This window comes from Hipposideros armiger, unplaced genomic scaffold, assembly GCF_001890085.2.
Source record: "Hipposideros armiger isolate ML-2016 unplaced genomic scaffold, ASM189008v1 scaffold_23, whole genome shotgun sequence".
In the NCBI taxonomy this organism is placed as follows: Eukaryota; Metazoa; Chordata; class Mammalia; order Chiroptera; family Hipposideridae; genus Hipposideros; species Hipposideros armiger.
The window spans coordinates 4,641,398-4,662,858 of record NW_017731373.1 but is presented as its reverse complement, the minus strand read 5'-3'; the positions used below and the strand labels follow the sequence as shown (position 1 = coordinate 4,662,858).

Below are 21,461 nucleotides of genomic sequence, written 5' to 3'. Positions count from 1 at the left end.
CTTTGACGCTTATATCCCTGGCTCATTTGGAGTTTATTCTTGATTATAGTGTGAGACTTGGTTCTAATTTTATCTTTCTCCAAATGGCAAACCAGTTGTCCCACTAATATTTATTAAATTGTCCATCTTTTGCTAAGAAATTTGAGATATCTTGTTTATCACGTATTAGATTTCCATATATATTTGGATCTATTTTGGGGACTTTATGTTTTATTTCACTGGTCTATTTGTCTATTCATCTACCAGTAACACGAGTAGATAAACAAGCCATATTTATGGTTTATTTTAATGTCTGGTAGGGTTAGTCTCTCTTCATAAACTTTTCTTTTTCACTGTTTCCTGGCTATTTTTGCATGTTTATTTTTCCACATGAATTTTAATATCAACTTGTCTAGCTCCATAAAAATCTTGCTGGTATTTTTATTGGTATTTGTTAAATTTATAAATTAACTTAGAGAAAACTGATATTTTTAAGATGTTATAGAATGTCTTTCCCTTTGTTAAAGTCCATTTTTGTATCTTTCAGCGTGCTTTAAAGTTTTTCTCATATAAGGATTGCACATTTCTTGATAACTTTATCCTGAAATATTTAATCTTCTTTGTTACTATTTACATTCTCTATTTTCAGGGCACAAAGTAAACATATCCATAAAATCTACCTTATTGACTATGCTATTTATATTTATTTTCCTTCCTTATTTTTTGTTTACTTGGTCTGTACTAAAAGTGGCATATTAAAGTTTCCTATTGCTAGTGTATTTCTATCTATGTTTCTTTACATGTCCTACAATTTTTGCTTTATAAATGTGTTACTGAGTTATTTGGTGAATAGAATTCATAACTGTTATATATTCATTGTGAATTGTGACATTAAACCGTGTCATGAGTCAGGGACATTGTATTGTTCACTCTTTCACTCCCAGGGCCTAGTCCACAGCCAGTAGTCAGTAATTATAGGTTGAACAAACCTTCCCTCTCTCACCCAACTATTAATGTCTGATGGGGTAGGTGGGTTTACATCTCATTGGCTTATTCCCTTCTAAGACCCAGTCAGAGAGGAATTAGGAAACAATTATTATGGACTCTGGGAAAGTACCTTGAAAACAGGACTGTGTTTTATTCTTGAAATACCTAGCGAAGTCTCTTGCACAAGGTAGGGTGCAGCTGGAAACTGAAAGAACTTTTTTGGTGTTATTGTTAAGAGGAAATTAAATAGTGCATGCAAAGGACTTGGCAGAATGTCAGGTTAACAGAAGTGTTCAATAGATGTTTGCTCCTGCTTAATTTTCCTTGCTGTAATGGGAATACAAATATAGGGTGTCTCACAGATTAAACAAGAATGCTCTGTGTAAAACAGCTTTGTAAACCACAAACACGATACACGTGGACTTATCCAAGTGCAATATATTAATAAATCCTGGCATTGAGCAACCCAGTTTGGAGAGAAGGGCCCTCACCACGGGGTGCAAAGACCTAACTCATTCTTTTACCATTCATTAAATGACCCCAGGCAATTGCAACTTCGGTGTTCTTTTCTTCGTATAATATTTAAAGCAGCCTGTGAACGAACAAGACAGCCGCCCGTGTTTCCCTGCAGGACTTTCTTTCCCTGCAGGGTGCCAAGACCCCCTGAGTCGTGCCCTCCCGCTGGGCAGGCTGTGGCGAGCGGCGGGGCGGGTCCAGTTCGGGGGCGGGGCGAGGGCGGGGCGTGTCTTGGGCGGAGCCTCCCTTCCTCTGGTCCCGGCGCTGGACCGGGCCGCACGGGGGCGCTCCTGGGACCGCGCTGCTTCAAGAGTTGCTGAGCTGCCGAGGAGGCGCTCACTTCCGCATCGGGCCCCGCGGTGTCTGGCGGCCGCACCAAGGGCCGGGCGGGCCGCAGGTCAGTCGGGGAGGCTGCCTACCTGGCCCCGTCCGTGCGGAGTAGCTGGGCTTCGGGTGGGCCGCGGGCCCGGGAGGCGGCGGGGCGCCCCGAAGTAGGGCCTGGGCTGCGCTGATAACACGGGCGGCCCGGACTGCAGGCTCGGGCTTGGGGCCGAGTCTGGGTCCCAGGGCCGCGGGGAGACTCCGGCGGGGCTTTCTGGTGTCCCAGCGCCTTTCATTCCATCTCGTGGGAGGAGTGCGAGTCCCTTGAGCAGCCGTTTCTCAAAGTGGGTTCGCGGGCAGCCTCACGACCCGCCTCAGACTTTCGGAACCGGACTCTGTGCCATGGCCCAGGAATCTGCATTTTTAGCAAGCGTTTCAGATGTTTTTGATACAGGTGGTTACAGGACCGCACTTTGGGGACACGTCCCCAGAGGGCAGGGCACTTCCGACACAGCAGGGAGCCTAAGTGGGTGCATGTGAGGATGGGGCATCCTGACTGGCCTTGAAATGGTGACGATCCTCTGCCTCTGCCTTACGAGATACTGACTGAGGCAGGGGTGTCTTAAATCCTTTCACTCAGTGCTGCTGTGTACCTGACGCCACCGACCGGAGTCTTCAGATGGACAGATGCTCAGAGTGAAGTGCCTGGGGCAGGAGCCTTAGAGATAAAATAGTGCTGAAGGAGGCAGTGTGGGGTTCAGCAGGAAGAATTTGGAGTTGGTCCTGCTGAACTGGATTGGGGCTGTCTCCACCACCTACTAGCAGGGCAGCCTTAATGTGTACCCAGCACACATCACTCTATTACTTTCCCCAGTGCCCTCATCTGTCAATTGGCACAGTATGCCTTATCCGATAGGGCTTTAGTGTGAATTAGGAAATGTCTCTCAAGCCTCGCCTACAGTGGCTGGCACATAGTAAGCATTCAGTAAATGGGAATTATTAAGAGTAACAGAGGTCTGCTTTCCAGACCCCCCAAACCAGGCATTAAGTGGGATAAAATGTCAACAGAGGTACAAAGTATATTTAGGGAACTGTGCAAAGATTCTACATTGGGGGTGCTTGGGATGGTTATGCAAGTAATGAGGTTTGCCTGGGGTTTTGAAGAGTAGATAGGATTCCAGGAAGCTGGTAACGGGCAGCGCGAACCAGTTCCACTCCATGCCCTCAGAGGGGGTTGTATCACATAGATCATTGAGAGGCTGCTCCCAGGACTTACAGGTAGCTCAAGAAGTCACATCCATAAGTGGCTTTTGAAGGCTGGACTGTTGGTCAATGATAGTTTCTTTCTGCTGACCATGGTTTTTACTCAGACTAATGGTCTCTCATTTCATTGGAGACTGGCTAAATTGGAGCCTCTACGAAAGGATCTTAGTTGATGACATTATAGTAAAAGTGAATTGCCATGGATGTAGTTAAGTCTCTTGGCAGCCATTTTACACTTGCTATGAAATGTGCAGATACAGTGGCTCTCAATATTGGGAGTACCTTTCTCATCACAGCATTGTTTTAGGTTCCATAGAAAAGCCACAGTTACCTCAACGCCCCAGGTTGGAGTAAGAAATCATATCCTTAAAACTTCCCTAAAGCTTCAGCCATTTTGGAGTGAAGAAGCCAGGTGTGTTATTTAGAGGTGTTATTTGTTTTTCTAGACCAATCTGGCTACTGGCATACTTAGAATTCTGATCTCAAAAGATAAATTATATCTTCCTTTACCTAACTTAAGAATTATAATAATTATTGCTAATAATTTCTGCTCTTTTGTTTCCTCAAATCTTCAGAGCCAATATCAAGTCCCTCAGTTATTACCTTATGGTAAAATATATATCATTATAGGTAATATCATTTATTGAGTACTGACTTTGAGCCAAAAACTATTCTATGTATTTTTTATGTTTTGTCAGTTATTCTTCTGATAGTCCTTTGAGGTGGGCACCGTTCCTACTTCCATTTTGTAGATGAGGACACAGGCGAGGAAGATAAGTATTTGCCTGAGGTCCCAGAGCTAGTAAGTGGCAGAGCCTAGCAGCCCCATCTGATGCTACACACTGATCTCCTTGGCAGTTTAGAGAGCTCCCTCAGACTTACTGTAGTTTAAAACATATGTGAAAAATTCACATTGCCTTACTTCTGCCATAGCTTAGACAAAACTTTAATTTTAGTTTCTGCAGCTACAAAATACAAATATCAACTTCTTATTGCTATCATATAGATTAAGTGGATGGTATAGAGTATGAGATGAATAAATGGTGGCTATTATTAGTAACTTCAAAAGATTTGGGAGACAGTGTTACAAAGAGAGGGATAGTTTGGAAACTAAGGAACTAAGGCAGAAAATTCTAGAAAGGACTTTAGATTTTTTAAAGCCAAATTGTGTAAAGTGACATTTGCATAAAATATAATGTGTTTGATAATGATGGAATGTCTAGCAGTGACTATACACACTTCATTTTCATTACAAAAGAATATTAAATTTGAAAAAAGATGATATGTGAATATTGAAGATCATAAGCACACCTCACCTTTGCTTTATATACGACAAACAATCCATTATCTTATTTAATTCTTTAAACAGTCATCTCAACAGCTAGGATTTGATTGGTAAGACTTTATTATCATTTACAAATCTTCTGAGCCAAAGTTTTCCAGCTTTTCAGCATATCTCAGACTTCTTTCGTATTATATAAAAATCCTCAATTCAGTGTTGCTAATGCTGAGGGATTTATTTTAAATCACATTAAAACGTCGTCTATTTAATGTATTGTCAGTGGTGATTGTCCTTTGTTTTTACAGAGGGGGACCAGGACTACCATTGTTTTGCAGTTTTTGAAAGTGTTTCAAAGCAAAAATTCAGGTGTCTGGGAGCAATGGATTGTCATAAGGCAGAAGAAGAGATGTTAGATATTCTTCAACTGAACGTGGGTGGCTGTATTTACACAGCCAGGCGTGAGTCTTTGTGCCGCTTTAAGGACTCCATGCTGGCATCAATGTTTAGTGGTCGTTTTCCTCTAAAAACAGATGAATCAGGTAAATATCTAAAGTCTGTAAGCATGATCAAGAATATTCATTAAAATAGGAGTCTAGTTTAAATTTCCTTTGATTTTCCTAATTACAACAGAATGTATTAGATTAGTTTACTAATTAATGCGATCATTAGGACTTTATGGAGATTAGTAAATACACGGTGAACTTAAAATACCAGTTTCTAGAGTCTGTGATGCTGTTGCTAAAAGTTGACAAAAAAGTGAGAGTGTGTAAAGACTGACTGTGATCTAATTATGGTGATTAATTATATTTTGAAAGTTGTTACATTCATGCAACTCCATGGGTAAAGGTATTGAAGCCGATTAAGTACATTAGCTTCTCTGTGTTTTAAGGATTAAAAAATGTATATCTCTGGGGAAAGCAGCTGCCCTCATAACGGACAGGGCAGCCATTGTTAGTGTAGAATTAGTGTTAAACTTATTACCTAGTCTGGCTGCAAGTCGTGCTTTTTTGCACATTTTAGGGGTTCCAGGCCTCATGGAACCCACTCTTACTTTTATGTTAGAATGGAGAGATTGAGTAGTCTTGAGCATGAGGGGCTGTTAGTAACCCTGGGTCTTGAGGGATTGCTCTGCTGAATAGCAGTTGAAAGAATGGAAAACTCATGATGGCTGGTGCCCAGGGCTTGATGTCCATCTGGACAGAAAGGTTGCGGGTGAAAAGATGGTAAGCAGAGATTCAATTTTTTACTCTGTCCCAAGGCTTACCTTTTTAATCCCTTCTATTCTAAACTAATCAAGGGAGAAAAGGAATTGTTAAGTAATGTCACACAGAAATGTTTTTTTAATTCTGATAAATTGTCTAAGAGTAGTCTCTTATAAAGTAGTACCAGCCTCGCATTTGTTTTTTAAAGTTTAGGTTCTCACAGTACAAAGGGACTAACCTAATAAATCCAAACACATGGCATGCCTGGAGCTAGGAACCCTGGGTTTGTATGTCAGCGCTGCAGGTGGACACAAACGCTGGACATGGTAATGAGCACCCCACAAGCCCTCACTAGGGAGGAACTCCAAACGCCTTTTCTGGCCCAGCTGGGCTGAGCTTAGGGGTAAGCTTCTATGTCTACCAGTAGCCTGAGGTCTCCATGGCTTTCATAGTGGCCATTGTGGAAGTATGGTCATTGTGTCCAAAATTCCAAATGGAGCTCAGAATACATTTTCCTATATGGTTGGTGAGAATAGAGAGGATCGCCAAATCTGAGGGAACCTATTTGAACATTAGATGTTAATGTTCTTGTGAGAAAGAAATATTTCTAACCTCAGCCTGATGTTAGTTTGACATGTTGAAATTTTGTCAATGGTCATATGTATCTGTGCAATCATTTTTGAACTGCATATTTTCTAGGGGCTTGTGTTATTGATCGTGACGGACATCTATTTAAATACCTTTTGGATTATCTTCATGGAGAAGTTCACATTCCCACCGATGAGCAAACCCGCGTTGCTCTGCAGGAAGAGGCTGATTACTTTGGCATCCCTTATCCGTACAGCCTGTCTGACCACTTGGCCAATGAAATGGAGACATATTCTTTAAGGTCAAATATAGAACTTAAAAAGGTCTTGGCATTTTCTTAAGTTTTAAAATATATATGTATATGTGTGTGTGTGTGTGTGTGTGTGTGTGTGTATATATATATATATATATATATATATATATATATACTGTATATATACATTTATTATGCACAAAGCAATGTGTGTTATTTTGCCTAGCCTGTGTTGTCACATAAGCCAAACATGAGACAGTTTTACTTTTTCATAATTTTTGAAGATACATTTCTTCATTACCACTAGTCATTTTTAAGGCCAAAATTCTATTCTAGGAAAGTGTATTACATCGCCACGCAAAGGTTTATGAAGTTTTTATTCCTCATTGGAGATTTAACACTTTTTGATGGCTGTTTTATAGAGTTGTTCTTCTCTTGAAGTTCTTTTTAAATTAAAAGCAATACTGTAATAAGTGAGGTTATAGTGGAATTATTTTGTTTCCTGAAGTGATTTTTTGAAAGAATGGTCATAATAAATAAAAGATTGTATAAAATCTCTTACATGATTTAGTGAATGTAGCAGTGTGTGACTAAGTGAAAACATCAGTCTTAAATCACACTTTAAAGATCTTTACATGACTTAAAAAGGTTTATTATCTCTTTTGTAAATATTATGTTTGCTATTAGTACCTTTGGACATCTAAGAAAAATATTTTTTCTAGATCATTGTTAATAGTGAAAACTGACACGAATTGGTTTGAATTCTTTGATTTGGATGTCAGTGTTTAGGAGAGCAAGCTGATGATATGGTTATTAGGAGTGCAGCATGAAGAGAAAGTTGATTTGGTACCAGGTCCCCTTCAGGAGTTTGCATGGATGTGTGGGTTCTGCTTCTGAAGGTATTTATAAATTGAGCTGTTAGGCAGTCTTTTGGTTCTATTTGCCACATCTGCTGAATGGGGCTGAAAAATCTTGGCTGGAAAGTTGGGGTGGGTTAACATTCATTTTCTGAAGTCTCCCAACTCTGTAGGCTTTTTTATTTCTGGTTCATATGCAAAAAGGACGTAGCATATGGACTGTCATTCTGCCTGCCAGGGCATTTATTTTAAATGTTTTTGGCTTGTGGAGCACTGTTCTGGGGACTGTATGAGACACAAAGAAATACAACATACAGTTCTTGCCCTTGAACAGTTTATAATATACTTGGAAATTCTCATAAATGTGTAAGTAAAGTTAGGAACCAATAGAGGAGTTAGAGAGCGGTAGTAAATGAAAATACAAGATACGTCAGGGCCCTATTTTCATTCACCGAGTCAGTAAATATTAAGCATCTCTTTTGTATCAGGTACTATTCCAGGCACTTGAGACACTAAACAAAACTGACAAAAGTCCCTGTTCTCAGGGTGCTCACAGCAGCAATGCCATGTCCCCCCGGGAAGGCCCTTGCCGCTAGCGAAGCCCTCCTGCTCCATGCCCCTTAGCACCTCGCAGGCTCACCTGGGAGCACTTATCACGCTGTGTGTGATGACTTACTTAGTGCCTGTCTTCTGCATTAGCTGTAAACTCCAGAAGGGCTGGGATCCTGCCTCTTGCTCACCATTATATCTCCAGGACCTTAGACAATGCTCAGCACATACTAGGTACTTAATATTCAAGTAAATGAATGAATAGGTGGATAAGTGCCAAAGGAGTTCAGACAGTGCGTATTCAGTTCATATATTTGTATCATTCAGTGTAAAAGAATAAATTGCTCTGCTTAATCCATGATTGGATTTGGAGTTAAAAACACGATCAACCATGGGGCCAATAGAAGGTGAAAGGAAGATAGAGTCAACTGGGAAATTTGGGGGAGAATAAAGGGAAAAGTAAAAAGGTCTAACTTTTGGTTATTATATGAAGATTTTAAAACTGAAAGTTAGGTTGGTAGTGAAGCTAAAGAAGGAGGAAATATAATTTCCATGTGGAAGAGAATTCTCTAAATGAAAAGGTGTTGGGTTTTTGGGTGGTGCTTCTTGTGATTTGCCCTCCACCCCAAATTCAACAAATGCATGTTTGGTTTTTAAAGGCATAAAGACTAGGTTGAAATTTATAGTCTTTTTATTTCCCGTATGACCAACTGAAATGGCAGCTTTACCTGGAAGTAACAGAACAAATTAATTTTTTGATTAAAAAATTACTTTCCGGAATTAAATTCAAATTTGATACATATATACTTTTTTTTTTTTTTGCTCCAGGCTTTAACAGACTTCTGTGATTCGTATGGTTTAGTTTGCAATAAACCAACAGTTTGGGTTCTCCACTATCTTAACACATCTGGTGCAAGCTGTGAGAGTAGAATTATTGGTGTATATGCCACAAAAACTGATGGAACAGATGCTATTGATAAGCAGCTGGGAGGAAGAATTCACAGTAAAAGCATTTTTAAGAGGTATGTCCATATTTAAAAATGAAAAAGGAACACAATAAAGTCTTGGTCTTTTCTAAGAGATGTTACTGAATGGAATATGTGGTTGACCAGAAAAGACCATCAACACCTCTCAGTAGACAGAGCGAGCCTTTGGAGCCGTCGAGATAGGCCTGTTTCATCAGGAGATGATAGCTAAGACCATTTCACATATATTTAAGCTATGGGCCATCTACATGGTCTAGTCCAGTGGTTCTCAGCTGGGCGTGGGCATCAGAATCCCCTGCAAGGCTTTATAAAAACAAAATAAAAAGAAAGACAGTAAAGCAAAGCCACATGCCCAGGTGTGTCCCCTTGACCCTAGACCAGGGGCAGAAGTGGTGGCCTGGAAGTCAGCAGGCCCACTGAGTGACCCAGCACTGGCCTGTGCCTTGGTGTCTTGTTCTGAGAAATGATGAAAGACTTCCCTGGTCCCTCCCAACTTTAAAATTCTATAACTTAAACATGTTAAATCCTTAAAGGTTAGTCACTTAATATTTTCCCTGTAATCTTCTTTACACTGGTCAATTCACTTAACATATATATATATATATATATATATATATATATATATATATATATATATATATTTTATTTTTTTTTTAAATTCTTTGGGAGATTGGATTGGGTCACATATTAGTGACTAATGTATAACCAAATGAGCTTGTTTCTTAAATGATTAAATCTGTCATCATTTTCTGAATTCTTTACAGGCAGGGGTGTTTCTATATAAGATATATAAGTGCCTGGCACAGTGCTAGGAAAGTTTTAGTCAAAGTTGAGTGTTTGCTAACTTTACTGGTGTTAGATGATATTTTTAGAAAACTTATTTTAAACACTTGTTGATTTGTCTGCACAGTCTATATTGTGAAATTAAATACTTTCAAATGCACATTAGAATACTTATATAGTATATTATACAGTATATAGTAATACACACACACATACACATATACACACATTTGTACCTAAGTTGTATGTTTTCATTACCTTTTGCACTATTTCTAGAGAGGCGGGAAATAATGTTCAGTACATTTGGAGCTATTATTCAGTAGCAGAATTGAAGAAAATGATGGATGCCTTTGATGCCTGGGAAGGAAAAGGTACAGTACAATTCTTTGATTTCATGGCAGAAGGAAGACTTATCCTTAATAAGACAAAGTAAGCTCATACAGCATCTCTTTTTCTGAGAAAGTATATTTTTGTGCGGATCCAGGTAATTGTCATGTCAAGGTAACACAGACATTTTACTTACAAATCTTTAAACCCCATGAGTTGCTAGATATTATTAATAGTTTGTAATTCAGTAACCTGAAATATGCTTCTGTTAGTTATACTTATTTACTTCAATTAAACAAGAGTTTACTTAGCACCTACTGTGTACCTGTATTGTCCTATGGAGATAACTCTAAATTAAGCATAAAATGTATAGTCAAAAATAAAAAAAGGGGAAATGAAAATAATGCTGGGGAAGATGTCTAAAGAGCCCTTATAAAATAATTAAAATAATCTTTAAATGCACACTTTGAAATTTGACCATCTTTACCAAGCTTTTTATATGAGTTGATAATAATAATGCTGTTTAATATCCAGTGTGATAAGTAGTTTACATTCAGTATCTCTTAGTCCTAAAATACCCCTGTTAGGCTATTTACCACTTTATTGATGAAGAAACTGTGTCTCAGAGAGGCCATGCCACTTCCTTAAGGATCATAGAGGGTTAACTGTTCCATGCTTAAGTTTTTTTTTTCCCCCTTAATTAACAAGGATTTATTTAGTGTTAAGTGCAAACACTATAGTAAGTCCTAAAATTGGGTCCAAAGATAAATAAGACACATCTCAGTCTTCAAATGATCTTAAAAGCTGGTCTAGACAACCATTGCACGTGACGTAAAATGGAATAAAAAGAGAGGAAGAGGCTTTTAAAACTACCTGAGCTGCTCCTCCTCAGGCAGGGTGCTAGTACCAACCCTTATTTCTTTCCTCACTTTGTCCTCCTTACTTTTTCTTCTTTTTCTTTTCATACCCCTCAAGCAGACAGGATGAAGTATAATGAAAGAAGTGCTATTCTCTTTAAGCTTATTGTTTTAGATTTAATTGACTTTCAAGCACCTGAGTTGAAGTTGAGGAACAGACCCCGTGGTGTTCTGTGTCTCCTTTTGTGCCTCTGGGCTGGCAGGTTGCCGAGGAGGCTTCCGAGGACCCTGGCTGGGCTGCTTTCTCCACTGACTTAGGAAGCTGGAGTCACTGGCTTTTACAAAGCGAGCAGCTGATTTCAACTTTTTAGAAAGCATGAAATGGAGCACCACTGTTACTTAAGAAAGTTCTGGAAGGCCTGTGGAAAACCGTAAGACAGGAAAAAGAAGTAAAAGAAAGACCTATTAGAAGAAAGAAGACAGATTGTGGACAATCTGTCTTTTTAGAAAACTCAAAAGAATCAACTAAAGGTATTTTAAATGATGAGTTTAATAGACTAAACTAGCTGTATACAATATAAGTAAACAAAGATCAGCAGCTTACTTATAAATTAATTAGGAATTATAGGGGGAAATCCCATTCATGATAGCAATAAATAAAACATAAGATAACTAGGACTGCCCTGCCAAGAAATGCTTGATTTTTTTTTTTTTAACCCCTGTNCTGATGTGTTGGGGGCAGAATTTCTGTTCTGATTTTCACTGTCACCACAGTTTTTTGTTTGTTTGTTTTTTAGCTGAGCCACCCTGCCACCTGTTGGCAGCTCAGCGGCTGCTCAGCTCGGGCCGGGACTCGAACCACTGTTGCTCAGAGCTCAAACTCTTGAGCGAGTTCTTAACCAACTGAGCCACTCGGCTGGCCCGAAATGCTTGAAGTTTTATGAAGAAAATTGCTAAAATGTATTTATCCATCCATCCATTCATAAAAAAGAAGACATGAGATTATGGTGAGACATACCATGGACCTGAATGAATCTGAGTATTATAATGATGTCAGTTCTTCTCAGATTAAATTATAAGTTTAACACTATTCTTACCAAAATATCCATAGAACTCTTTGGGATTCTTGAAATGATTCTAGAATTCCTTTGAAAGAATAAACAGGTAAAATAACCAAGAACATTTTGGGAAATAGAAGTCATTAGAGGGATGAGTCTAACTCTTTGATAGTAAAACATGCTGTAGATCTATAATAATAATAATATAATAATAAACCCCATATGTTTCTTGTATAAGAATACATACAGAGATCGAATGTAAACCCCAATAAAGTTATAAGAATAAAAGTACTATGTGATAAGAACGTTATACAGTTGATTCATTAAAATATTAAAGAAAAAAAGATAGATTATTTAATTTCAGTGTCATTTACCACATTCACAATATGGTGTAACCATCACCTCTGTCTAGTTCCAAAACATTTTCATCACCCCAAAAGGAAACCCAGCACTCATTCAGTAGTTAATTCTCATTTGTCAGCTCCTCCCAACCCCTAGTCTGCTCTCTGTCTCAATGGGATTTGCCTGTTCTGGACATTTCATATAAATGGAATCATACAATATGTGATCTTTGTGTCTATCTTTCACTTAGCACAATGTTTTCAAGGCTTATAAGAATACGTTTTCAGCTTTCAATCAGAAACATGTCAGATTTAAAAATTAAAGTGAATTTGATTGGAATTTTGGTCTAACATATTAACTTAGATTGTTCTTGTTTGCAAAGGTACTCATAGGGTAGTGATATCTGATATTCATATAGTGGTTGCCTCTTACAGAGTGGTTCACAAAATTTACCTGATCTGATGGTCGTAGCAACCCAATGAGGCAGACAGGGCAAGTGTTAGTGCCCCCGTCCAATCCCTATGCTGCAGCCAACACTGTGACTTACAGTAAGGGCACCTAACATCTCTTGAATGCTCAGTCTATGCCAGGCCCTCTTCTAAGCATTTTGCATTTATTTACTTACTCAATTTTTGCAAGAATCCTTGAGGTATGTATTGTGGTTGTCCTCATTTCGCAGATGAGGAAATTTAGGCACAGGAAAGTAAGTTTCCTAAGGCCCCGTGATTCATGAGTGGCAGAGTGGGATTCAGACCCAGGCAGTCCTAGCTCCAGAGCCTGCCACCTTGAACCAGCACACACAGCTACCCAGGGCCCACATAAGGACCTGCCGGTTATCAGGGGCAGAGCTGGGGCTGGTCCCAGGCCACGGGTCGCGCCATTACTGCCCTGGCTCTTTGTGGGAGCACTTCCTGTGTGCGCCTCCCTTCGTCAAATGGGAAGCATGAACCTCAAACTCCTTCTGGCTGGTCTTAAACGAAACAGCGTTTCTGAACATTTTGCAGTGGACAACGGCTCTCTTAATGGTGTCTTTTTACCTTGCAGGTGTCAGCTACTGGCGGGTGCCTCACGAGCTGATAGAATGTTGGACTCTGGAAGAGCGGCCTTTACTTGGAAGCCTGCGTCACATGACCCCAATTCGAAAGAGGTTATCTGTGCTCTGTTGATGTCTTTTGATTTTTGTTTTTGTTTTTAGTCTATGACCTATGTTTTTACTATCTTTATTGGGAAAATGAGTAAGGGTTCTTGACCTTGTTAAGCTTATTAATCACCTAGATGAATATTCTGCCGTGCCATCAAAATATAAATCCTGATAAATGCAAAGTTACCAAAACTATGTAAAAAGTGCAAATAATTCTTTAAAACTGAGTTATATAGTATGTTCTTTTTGGGAGTGTGATTTTAAAAACACTAGTGGATGCAGTGGGAATGCTGTAGTAAGTATTACAGTTTTCCCCACAAAAGTGAAATTCAGGCTTTATTGGGCAATAGTCAAAAATTTATTTATTAGACTTAATATTTGAACTTTCCTGTGATTTATTCTGAATTTCTTTCTGCCTCCCATGGCCACAAATAGCATTTTAATTTAATGGTATTTTCCTGTGTTCTGTGAAATTATTAGCATTGAATTCACTTCACATCTGTGTCTTTCACTGTGCTTTAAATACATTTAAAATCATCTTTTTTTATTGTATGGGCACTCCATTCATGGCTTTCAGATGTTCTGATTTCTTGGTCATGTGCTCTGGAATTTGATTCAGTGCCCCTGTGGAATTCCAGAATGCTCTCTTGCTTGTGCCTTCTGGATCTTTCACAGAAACGCAGAGAAGTTTATTCAGTTTTCAGTAGTTAATCATCTCTTGTTAAAACAGATATTTTTTCTGAAAGGCCATTATTTTGTTATCATTATTTATTTTGCTCATTGATCCTACAGTTAGCAAGTATTACTGGGGGTCTAAAGAAGTGGTCCTCAACTGGGGGTGATTTTGTCCCCCCAGGGGATATTCGGCAATGTTTGGAGACATTTATGGCTGTCACACTGTGGAGTGGGGGATGCTGTTGGCACCTAGTGGGTGGAGGCCAGGAGTGCCGCTAAACACCCTAGAATGCACAGGGCAGCCCCACAGCAACGAATTATCCCACCCCAAATGGCAATAGTGCCAAGATTGAAAAACCTTGGTCTAGAGTCAGTGGAAGATGTGGACAGAAAATGAAGCAGCAGGAATGGTGTTACAGAGACTCTCCTCTGTGTTTGTTGTTTTTCCTCTGGGATTTTATTAAATGTCATTTTAGATGCATCAACAGGATTATGATAACGATAAGTTAAAAGCACTTGTGAAGTCCCAAAGAACTATCTGACTCACCAGAGGAAATTCAGTAGAGTTTTAGGGTTGAATATATTATATAGTAGTTCCACCTTATCCTTGGGGGATATGTTTCAAGACGCCTCGTGGATGCCTGAAACCATGAATAGCACCAAACCCTAATAGAAGACTTGTTTTGGATGGTATCTTTTCTCCTTCATCAACTTCTTCAACTCTGCTGGAAATGTGGCAGCAGCTTCTTCATTGGCAGATATAGCTTCTCCAGTAATTTTTATATTTTTTTAGTGCAAACCTATTCTTGAATCTGTAATCATACCTTTCTTGTCTCAACTGGCTTGGTGTCACTTGTTTCTGGGGATCCCTTGCTGAAACTTCATATAGGCTCTGTGCTTTCTGACACAACATGTTGCCATCAATTGGAACGTGTCTTCTGTTCATGTCTTCCACCCATAAATTTAATTCCTTTTCTATCTTAACTAAGCACTTACCACGGGCTATGGCTGTGTTGCAGTTTGAGGTGCAACAGCAAATCTAGCAGAAATTTCTTTTTCCTTCTTCACAATTTCACGGATAGATTTGTTCTTACTGTAGATCTTGACAGCCTCAGCACATGATTTTTTTTCTTTCCTTAGCAAGTCAAGAACATTCACCTTTTCACTTAAAGGAAGCACTTTAAGGCTTCTCTTTGGCATATCCGAATCGCCAGCATCACTACTCTTTTATTTGGGGGCCAACATTAAGTAAAATAATGGTTACTCAAACACAAGCACTGCGATACCAGGACAGCTGATTTGATAACTGAGATGGCTCCTACATGACTAAGGGGCTGGTGGCGTCTACAGCTTGGATACGCTGGACAAAGGGATGATGGGCATCTCAGGTGGGATGGAGCAGGACTGTGCGAGATCTCGTCATGCTGCTCAGGATGACGTGCAATTTAAAACTTACGAATTGTTTATTCCTGGATTTTTTCCATTTAGTATTTCCGGACCGTGGTTGACTGTGGGTAGCTGAAACCATGGAAAGCGAAAGTGTGGATGAGGAGGGAGGGATTACTGTGTTCACATTTGCTACACATGGTAATTTTCAAATCACCATGCTATTATGACCCCATTTCCAAGAGTCAGAGTTCACTATGTTAATCGCCTCTAAAAACACAACAATGCTGGGTGAGAGGGAGACGACTTGGAGGATTATGCGACACTTCATGTTCAGGCAGTGGCAGCAGTGGAAGGAACAGGCAGGTTTTAGGCAGTGGTTGTTTGACAGTTTTAAGGTCATTTAAAGCAGTGCTCCCCCTTTAGGCTTTTTTATTTTTTTTTAAGATTTTTTTTTTTAATTGGGGAATTGGGGGATGGGAACAGTGCTGGGCAATTGGGGAAAGGGAACAGACAAGTTGCTGTCCTTTTCTTCAGTCTAGTTGTGGGGAAATTGCTTCACTGGCCCAAGTTGGCACCATCATTGCGCTTTTCCCGGGTGAGGCAGATCAGTCGCTGGTTTCTGGACGGCCACTCACGATGGCTTGAGGGCCACTCACGCTGGCTGCTGGCTACACACAGTAGCCCATGGCAACCCACTGCAGCAGGGGCTGCAGCCTACGCCATCGCNCCAAATAAAGTAAAACTTTTCCATAACAAGTGACATTTTCTGGTACTGTACTTATTCTTAAACCTTGGAGCCCTTTAATAGTTTTAAAGCTGGTCAGTTTATATATGTTATCTATTTCTGCTTACAAAATTGCTTTCTTGTGTAGGTAATGGATAAAATAATTAAACCAATTTTGGATAGCTATCCAAATACCAGCAGCCTTTTAAAATGGATGTTTTATTTGGCCAGAAAAAAAACCAAATATTTAACTGAAGAGCCATGAATGACATTCCCCTGTGGAATATATAAAATATTCAGTTACCTGTGAAAACTATTACAGAGAATGCAGGCATTCTGAAAAGTCAAAGCCCATAGTGAATTTTGAGAACTTCTAATTAGGACATTATTAGTATTGCTTGATCTAAGACATTTTGAATTGCTTCATATAAGAAAATTTTATACTAATCAATATTCAATCTGTATTTTATACATAATAAACATCTGGAAAAGAAACATGTTGAATACTTACCATGGGTGATTCAGTCAACAGCCTGCATTTCTTTGTATCAGGTAGTTTAAGGGATAGTCTGTTTAGCATATTTAGCCTTTATAAGAAGAGAGTTTTTGGAATAACGACTGAGCTGTGGCACAGCTGAGGTGGGAATGGGCCTGTGGTCCTTTATGGGTATCAGGAGTCAAAGTCAAAGTCAGGACGCTGTTGTAACCTGAGGCTTACTTTATTTGAGTGGGTTCCATAAGGGTTAGGTTAATTTCCCAGGAAAACACGTTTTTCCTAACACCAGACCCTGTAAATATGAAAGATTTGGTAATCTCATCATAATCCATTGCTCTTCCAGGAAAAAAAAAAAAAAAAAGGAAAGCATGTTTTATAAATAGTGATTCTGTATCATTACTTTGGAGAAGTAGGTTTATGGGGTTGTTGGATCTGGGGACGATTGAAATTCTTAATGGTGAATAGGATATTAGGTATTGCTCATATAAAAAAAAGATAATTGACCTTCCAGGCAATCTCTCTTTTGAAAACGGTTTGCCCTCATTAGTTAGTTATATCGTGACCCCCCATCCCCCAAATTCCTCAAAACTCAGTTACATCTATCACCCACAGTCCCCCTTAGATTGGTTTCCAGCATTAATCATTATACAAATGCACTTTAAAATACTTTGAAAAAAACAACAAAGATTTAGAAGTGTCTAAAAGGTTAAAGAAACATTAAAAATAACTTTTCAAAACTAGATATAGCTTTATTAAGAAGTAACTTTGCCAGATTTTGCTGCTGGAAGATTTCACAGAAAAACAACTATATCACATTTTTCATATAATTTTACCCAGAAAGACATTTATATTGTATGACATTTTTAATACCATTATCTTTGGATTTCATTTTTTTTGCTTGTACTTACCAGCAATCTAAGTAAAATAAAATTACAAATATATATAATACACAAAATGGGATTCTATTTGGTTCACATTTGAACATTCCCTTTCTACACCATCTGCCTTTGAGTTTTCAATGAAAAATCTCTTGGTTTGAAAATCATCTTCACCAAAAGCCAGTTTCTAGAGCTTTGGAAAGTTGTCATGCTAATACAATCACAAAATGAAACGGCACAGAGCAGCTTAGGAAGATACAGGTCATCTCCAAATTTTAACTTGTTGGTATTATGTGTGACTTTAAAGGAGTTTGTATTCAAGTTGAAACAGTCTTTTATAAATTTGCTAATTTACTTATTGACCATGGAGGGAATGAGAGATGAGGTGTGTTGATACTTATAAACCTTTTGACCCGAATTCTTTTTTTTCCTTTTAGATTTTCTTGGGGAATTGGGGGAGGGGAAGAGTGTTGGGGAATTGGGGAAGGGGACCAGCCAAGTTTTTGTTCTTCAGTCTTAGTTGTGGAGGGCGCCAGTCGCCATCTGGCTTCCTGTCAGCAGCTCGTGGCCTCTAAGCTCAAGGTGCTGTGTTAAAATCTTAGTTGCGGGTTGGGCGTAGCCACCATCCCATGCAGGAGTTGAACCAGCAGCCTTGTTGTTAAGAGAGCACGCTCTATCCACTGAGCCATCTGAGCAGCAGCTCAGCTCAAGGTGCCGAATTCAGTCTTAGTTGCGGGTGGGCATCGAACAGGCAATCTTGTTGTTACACCAGCTGAGCCATCCTGCCACCTGTTGGCAGCTCAGCAACAGCTCAGCTTGGGCACGGTGTCACTGGCCCATGTGGCAATGTAACTGGCGGCCCTGTTGCTCAGAGCTCGCGCTCTTAAGCCAACTCTTAACCAGCTGAGCCACTTGGCCGGCCAGCTCTTGATTAGAATTCTTGACGAGAACCTTTTTGTTCACCTTGAAGGTAAACTTTGGAGACAGTTTCATTAGTTACTGAACTTGTCACTGATCATAATGTGCTTCTGTTATTTACAGGCGACTGATAGCACTTCACGAAGAGGAAGAAGGTGTAAACTCTAAGATTGGTCCTAAGCCGGTCAGATTTATGGGCCCTTCCACCAGCACCCAAATTAAAGTCAAGAACTCTGCTTCGATCAGGGTGTCTCCCACCAGTGCCCTCCAGGCCTGGTCCCAGGCCACCGCAAACCAGTCTCCAGACAGCAGTACAGCTCAGTGCTCCGCACCATCGAAAACCCCATCCCTGGTGGGTGCTGGGCTACCTGGGCACTTCCTGGCTTCTGGTGGGACCGGGAGTGCGGAAAACGGAGCCACATACACTCCTCCAGCTAAGGTCCTGCTCTCTGACAAGAAGGCCACCCCACATCGAGTGATAAAGCTGAAACGGACTCCACTGTGCGCCGCTGTGCCTCCGCTGCCTGCCTGCACAGCAGTGAGGCCCGAGGGGGCCCCAGAGCTGCTGCCCTCCGAAGCACCCACCTTGGGCGTGCGGACCGAAAATGGGCAGGGCAAGGCTGATTGACGGAAACGGTGTGCTCAGACGATCTGGTTGCCTCCCAGAGCTCCCACACCATTTGATACGCATCGGTGGCACTGTTTGTTCATGCAGTCGAGGTGAAAACTTAATGTTTCTATTCAGAATAATCACGGGAAAAATACTAGATTGTGTGAAGTAGGAATGGAGGAGGGGAGACTTTAGGTGGTTAGGGCTATATTTACTTCTCGTTTTCCCAACTTTTAAATGATAATTTGTCTACAGACAGTTTGAATTTCAAGTTTCTAATTGTTTTTTTCTTTCTTCTTCTTTTTTTTAATGGTTAATTGGTGTTAAGGCAACAAAACAGTACAGCAAAATCATCACTAGAGAAGTTTACTTTGTTGCCAAAGTCATTATAGACTTTAGGCACTTCTGTAATATTACTCATTGCAGCCCAGGGATAGGAGTGAGTTTGGGCTTAGATATTCTTATCGGGTGAAATAGAGAGGGTGGTGTTAGTGCTTCCTTGTGCTTTTATCAGAGCCAAGAGAGATTTGAGAGAAAACGCAGGTCAAGGTGAACTCCCTATAAGTACTCTCAGTCTGGAAAGGGCACATGAAAAGAAACGATGGGGAGGAAAATAGAGGTAATAATTTGAGATCACACTTGGACTCTCAGTAGAACTATTTTCTTTCATAGATTGGTTTTTCTTACTCTTTTCCGTTAGCAGATTTATTTATACATCACAAGATTTCTTGGGATAAAAACTATATAACAGGGCTGGCCGAGTGGCTCAGTTGGTTAAGAGCTCGCTCAAGAGTTTGAGCTCTGAGCAACAGCGGTTCGAGTCCAGCCCGAGCTGAGCAGCCGCTGAGCTGTCAACAGGTGGCAGGATGGCTCAGCTGAAAAAAAAAACTATATAACATATCTCTGGAATACATTGTTAAAATATTTTAATTTGAATAGTGAAGTTTGGAAAGTACTTTGAAAAAGAGACGTTAAAAGTTTACCTTTTTAGCTATAGTTAATTTTTTTTCCAGAAATGACGCTTGGAGAGTCATTCTGATTATACAATATGATTTTTTATGCATAAAATTTCCACATAACTTGAATTTACTACTTTTAAACAGAGCATTTTGATTAATCCTCTATTTTCCCACAACTCTTCAGTTGTGTGTGTTTACTCATACATGTTACGTTTTATAATTGGATCACATAGTCTGCCGTCAGTGTGTTAAGAGTAAGTTCGTAAAGCAGGGTACTTGTTACTCAGTGCTTATCGTTGTACTTCCATTGCTTTGAAAGAGTAAATACACGAAAACATTACATTTCCCAAATAAAGTAAAACTTTTCCATAACAAGTGACATTTTCTGGTACTGTACTTATTCTTAAACCTTGGAGCCCTTTAATAGTTTTAAAGCTGGTCAGTTTATATATGTTATCTATTTCTGCTTACAAAATTGCTTTCTTGTGTAGGTAATGGATAAAATAATTAAACCAATTTTGGATAGCTATCCAAATACCAGCAGCCTTTTAAAATGGATGTTTTATTTGGCCAGAAAAAAAACCAAATATTTAACTGAAGAGCCATGAATGACATTCCCCTGTGGAATATATAAAATATTCAGTTACCTGTGAAAACTATTACAGAGAATGCAGGCATTCTGAAAAGTCAAAGCCCATAGTGAATTTTGAGAACTTCTAATTAGGACATTATTAGTATTGCTTGATCTAAGACATTTTGAATTGCTTCATATAAGAAAATTTTATACTAATCAATATTCAATCTGTATTTTATACATAATAAACATCTGGAAAAGAAACATGTTGAATACTTACCATGGGTGATTCAGTCAACAGCCTGCATTTCTTTGTATCAGGTAGTTTAAGGGATAGTCTGTTTAGCATATTTAGCCTTTATAAGAAGAGAGTTTTTGGAATAACGACTGAGCTGTGGCACAGCTGAGGTGGGAATGGGCCTGTGGTCCTTTATGGGTATCAGGAGTCAAAGTCAAAGTCAGGACGCTGTTGTAACCTGAGGCTTACTTTATTTGAGTGGGTTCCATAAGGGTTAGGTTAATTTCCCAGGAAAACACGTTTTTCCTAACACCAGACCCTGTAAATATGAAAGATTTGGTAATCTCATCATAATCCATTGCTCTTCCAGGAAAAAAAAAAAAAAAAAGGAAAGCATGTTTTATAAATAGTGATTCTGTATCATTACTTTGGAGAAGTAGGTTTATGGGGTTGTTGGATCTGGGGACGATTGAAATTCTTAATGGTGAATAGGATATTAGGTATTGCTCATATAAAAAAAAGATAATTGACCTTCCAGGCAATCTCTCTTTTGAAAACGGTTTGCCCTCATTAGTTAGTTATATCGTGAAGCACCTAAGGCTAACAATGGGGACCTACTGAAGGATTTGCTTTGTTTATATTTTAAAATAAGTTTTTGTTTTGGTATTGCCTTATGCTACAGTTTATAAACTATTTTCATATACTTTAT

General features: G+C 39.4%; 1 protein-coding gene across 2 annotated transcripts; it reads left to right on the top strand.

Annotated features, from left to right (window-relative positions):
* The first annotated feature begins 1,778 nt into the window (after window positions 1-1,778).
* Window positions 1,779-19,805, top strand: KCTD18 (potassium channel tetramerization domain containing 18). 2 transcript variants are annotated; one of them, XM_019635586.1, is made up of 7 exons: window positions 1,779-1,879; window positions 4,654-4,887; window positions 6,250-6,461; window positions 8,626-8,819; window positions 9,843-9,937; window positions 13,195-13,297; window positions 18,495-19,805. In XM_019635586.1, the coding sequence occupies exons 2-7, from the start codon at window positions 4,728-4,730 to the stop codon at window positions 18,997-18,999; spliced, it is 1,269 nt and encodes a 422-aa protein (XP_019491131.1). In that variant the 5' UTR covers window positions 1,779-1,879; window positions 4,654-4,727; the 3' UTR covers window positions 19,000-19,805. The 2 variants fall into 2 exon arrangements, with proteins under 2 accessions (XP_019491131.1, XP_019491132.1); XM_019635587.1 differs by lacking the exon at window positions 8,626-8,819 and having other exon boundaries at window positions 6,250-6,439.
* The last annotated feature ends 1,656 nt before the right edge of the window (window positions 19,806-21,461 follow it).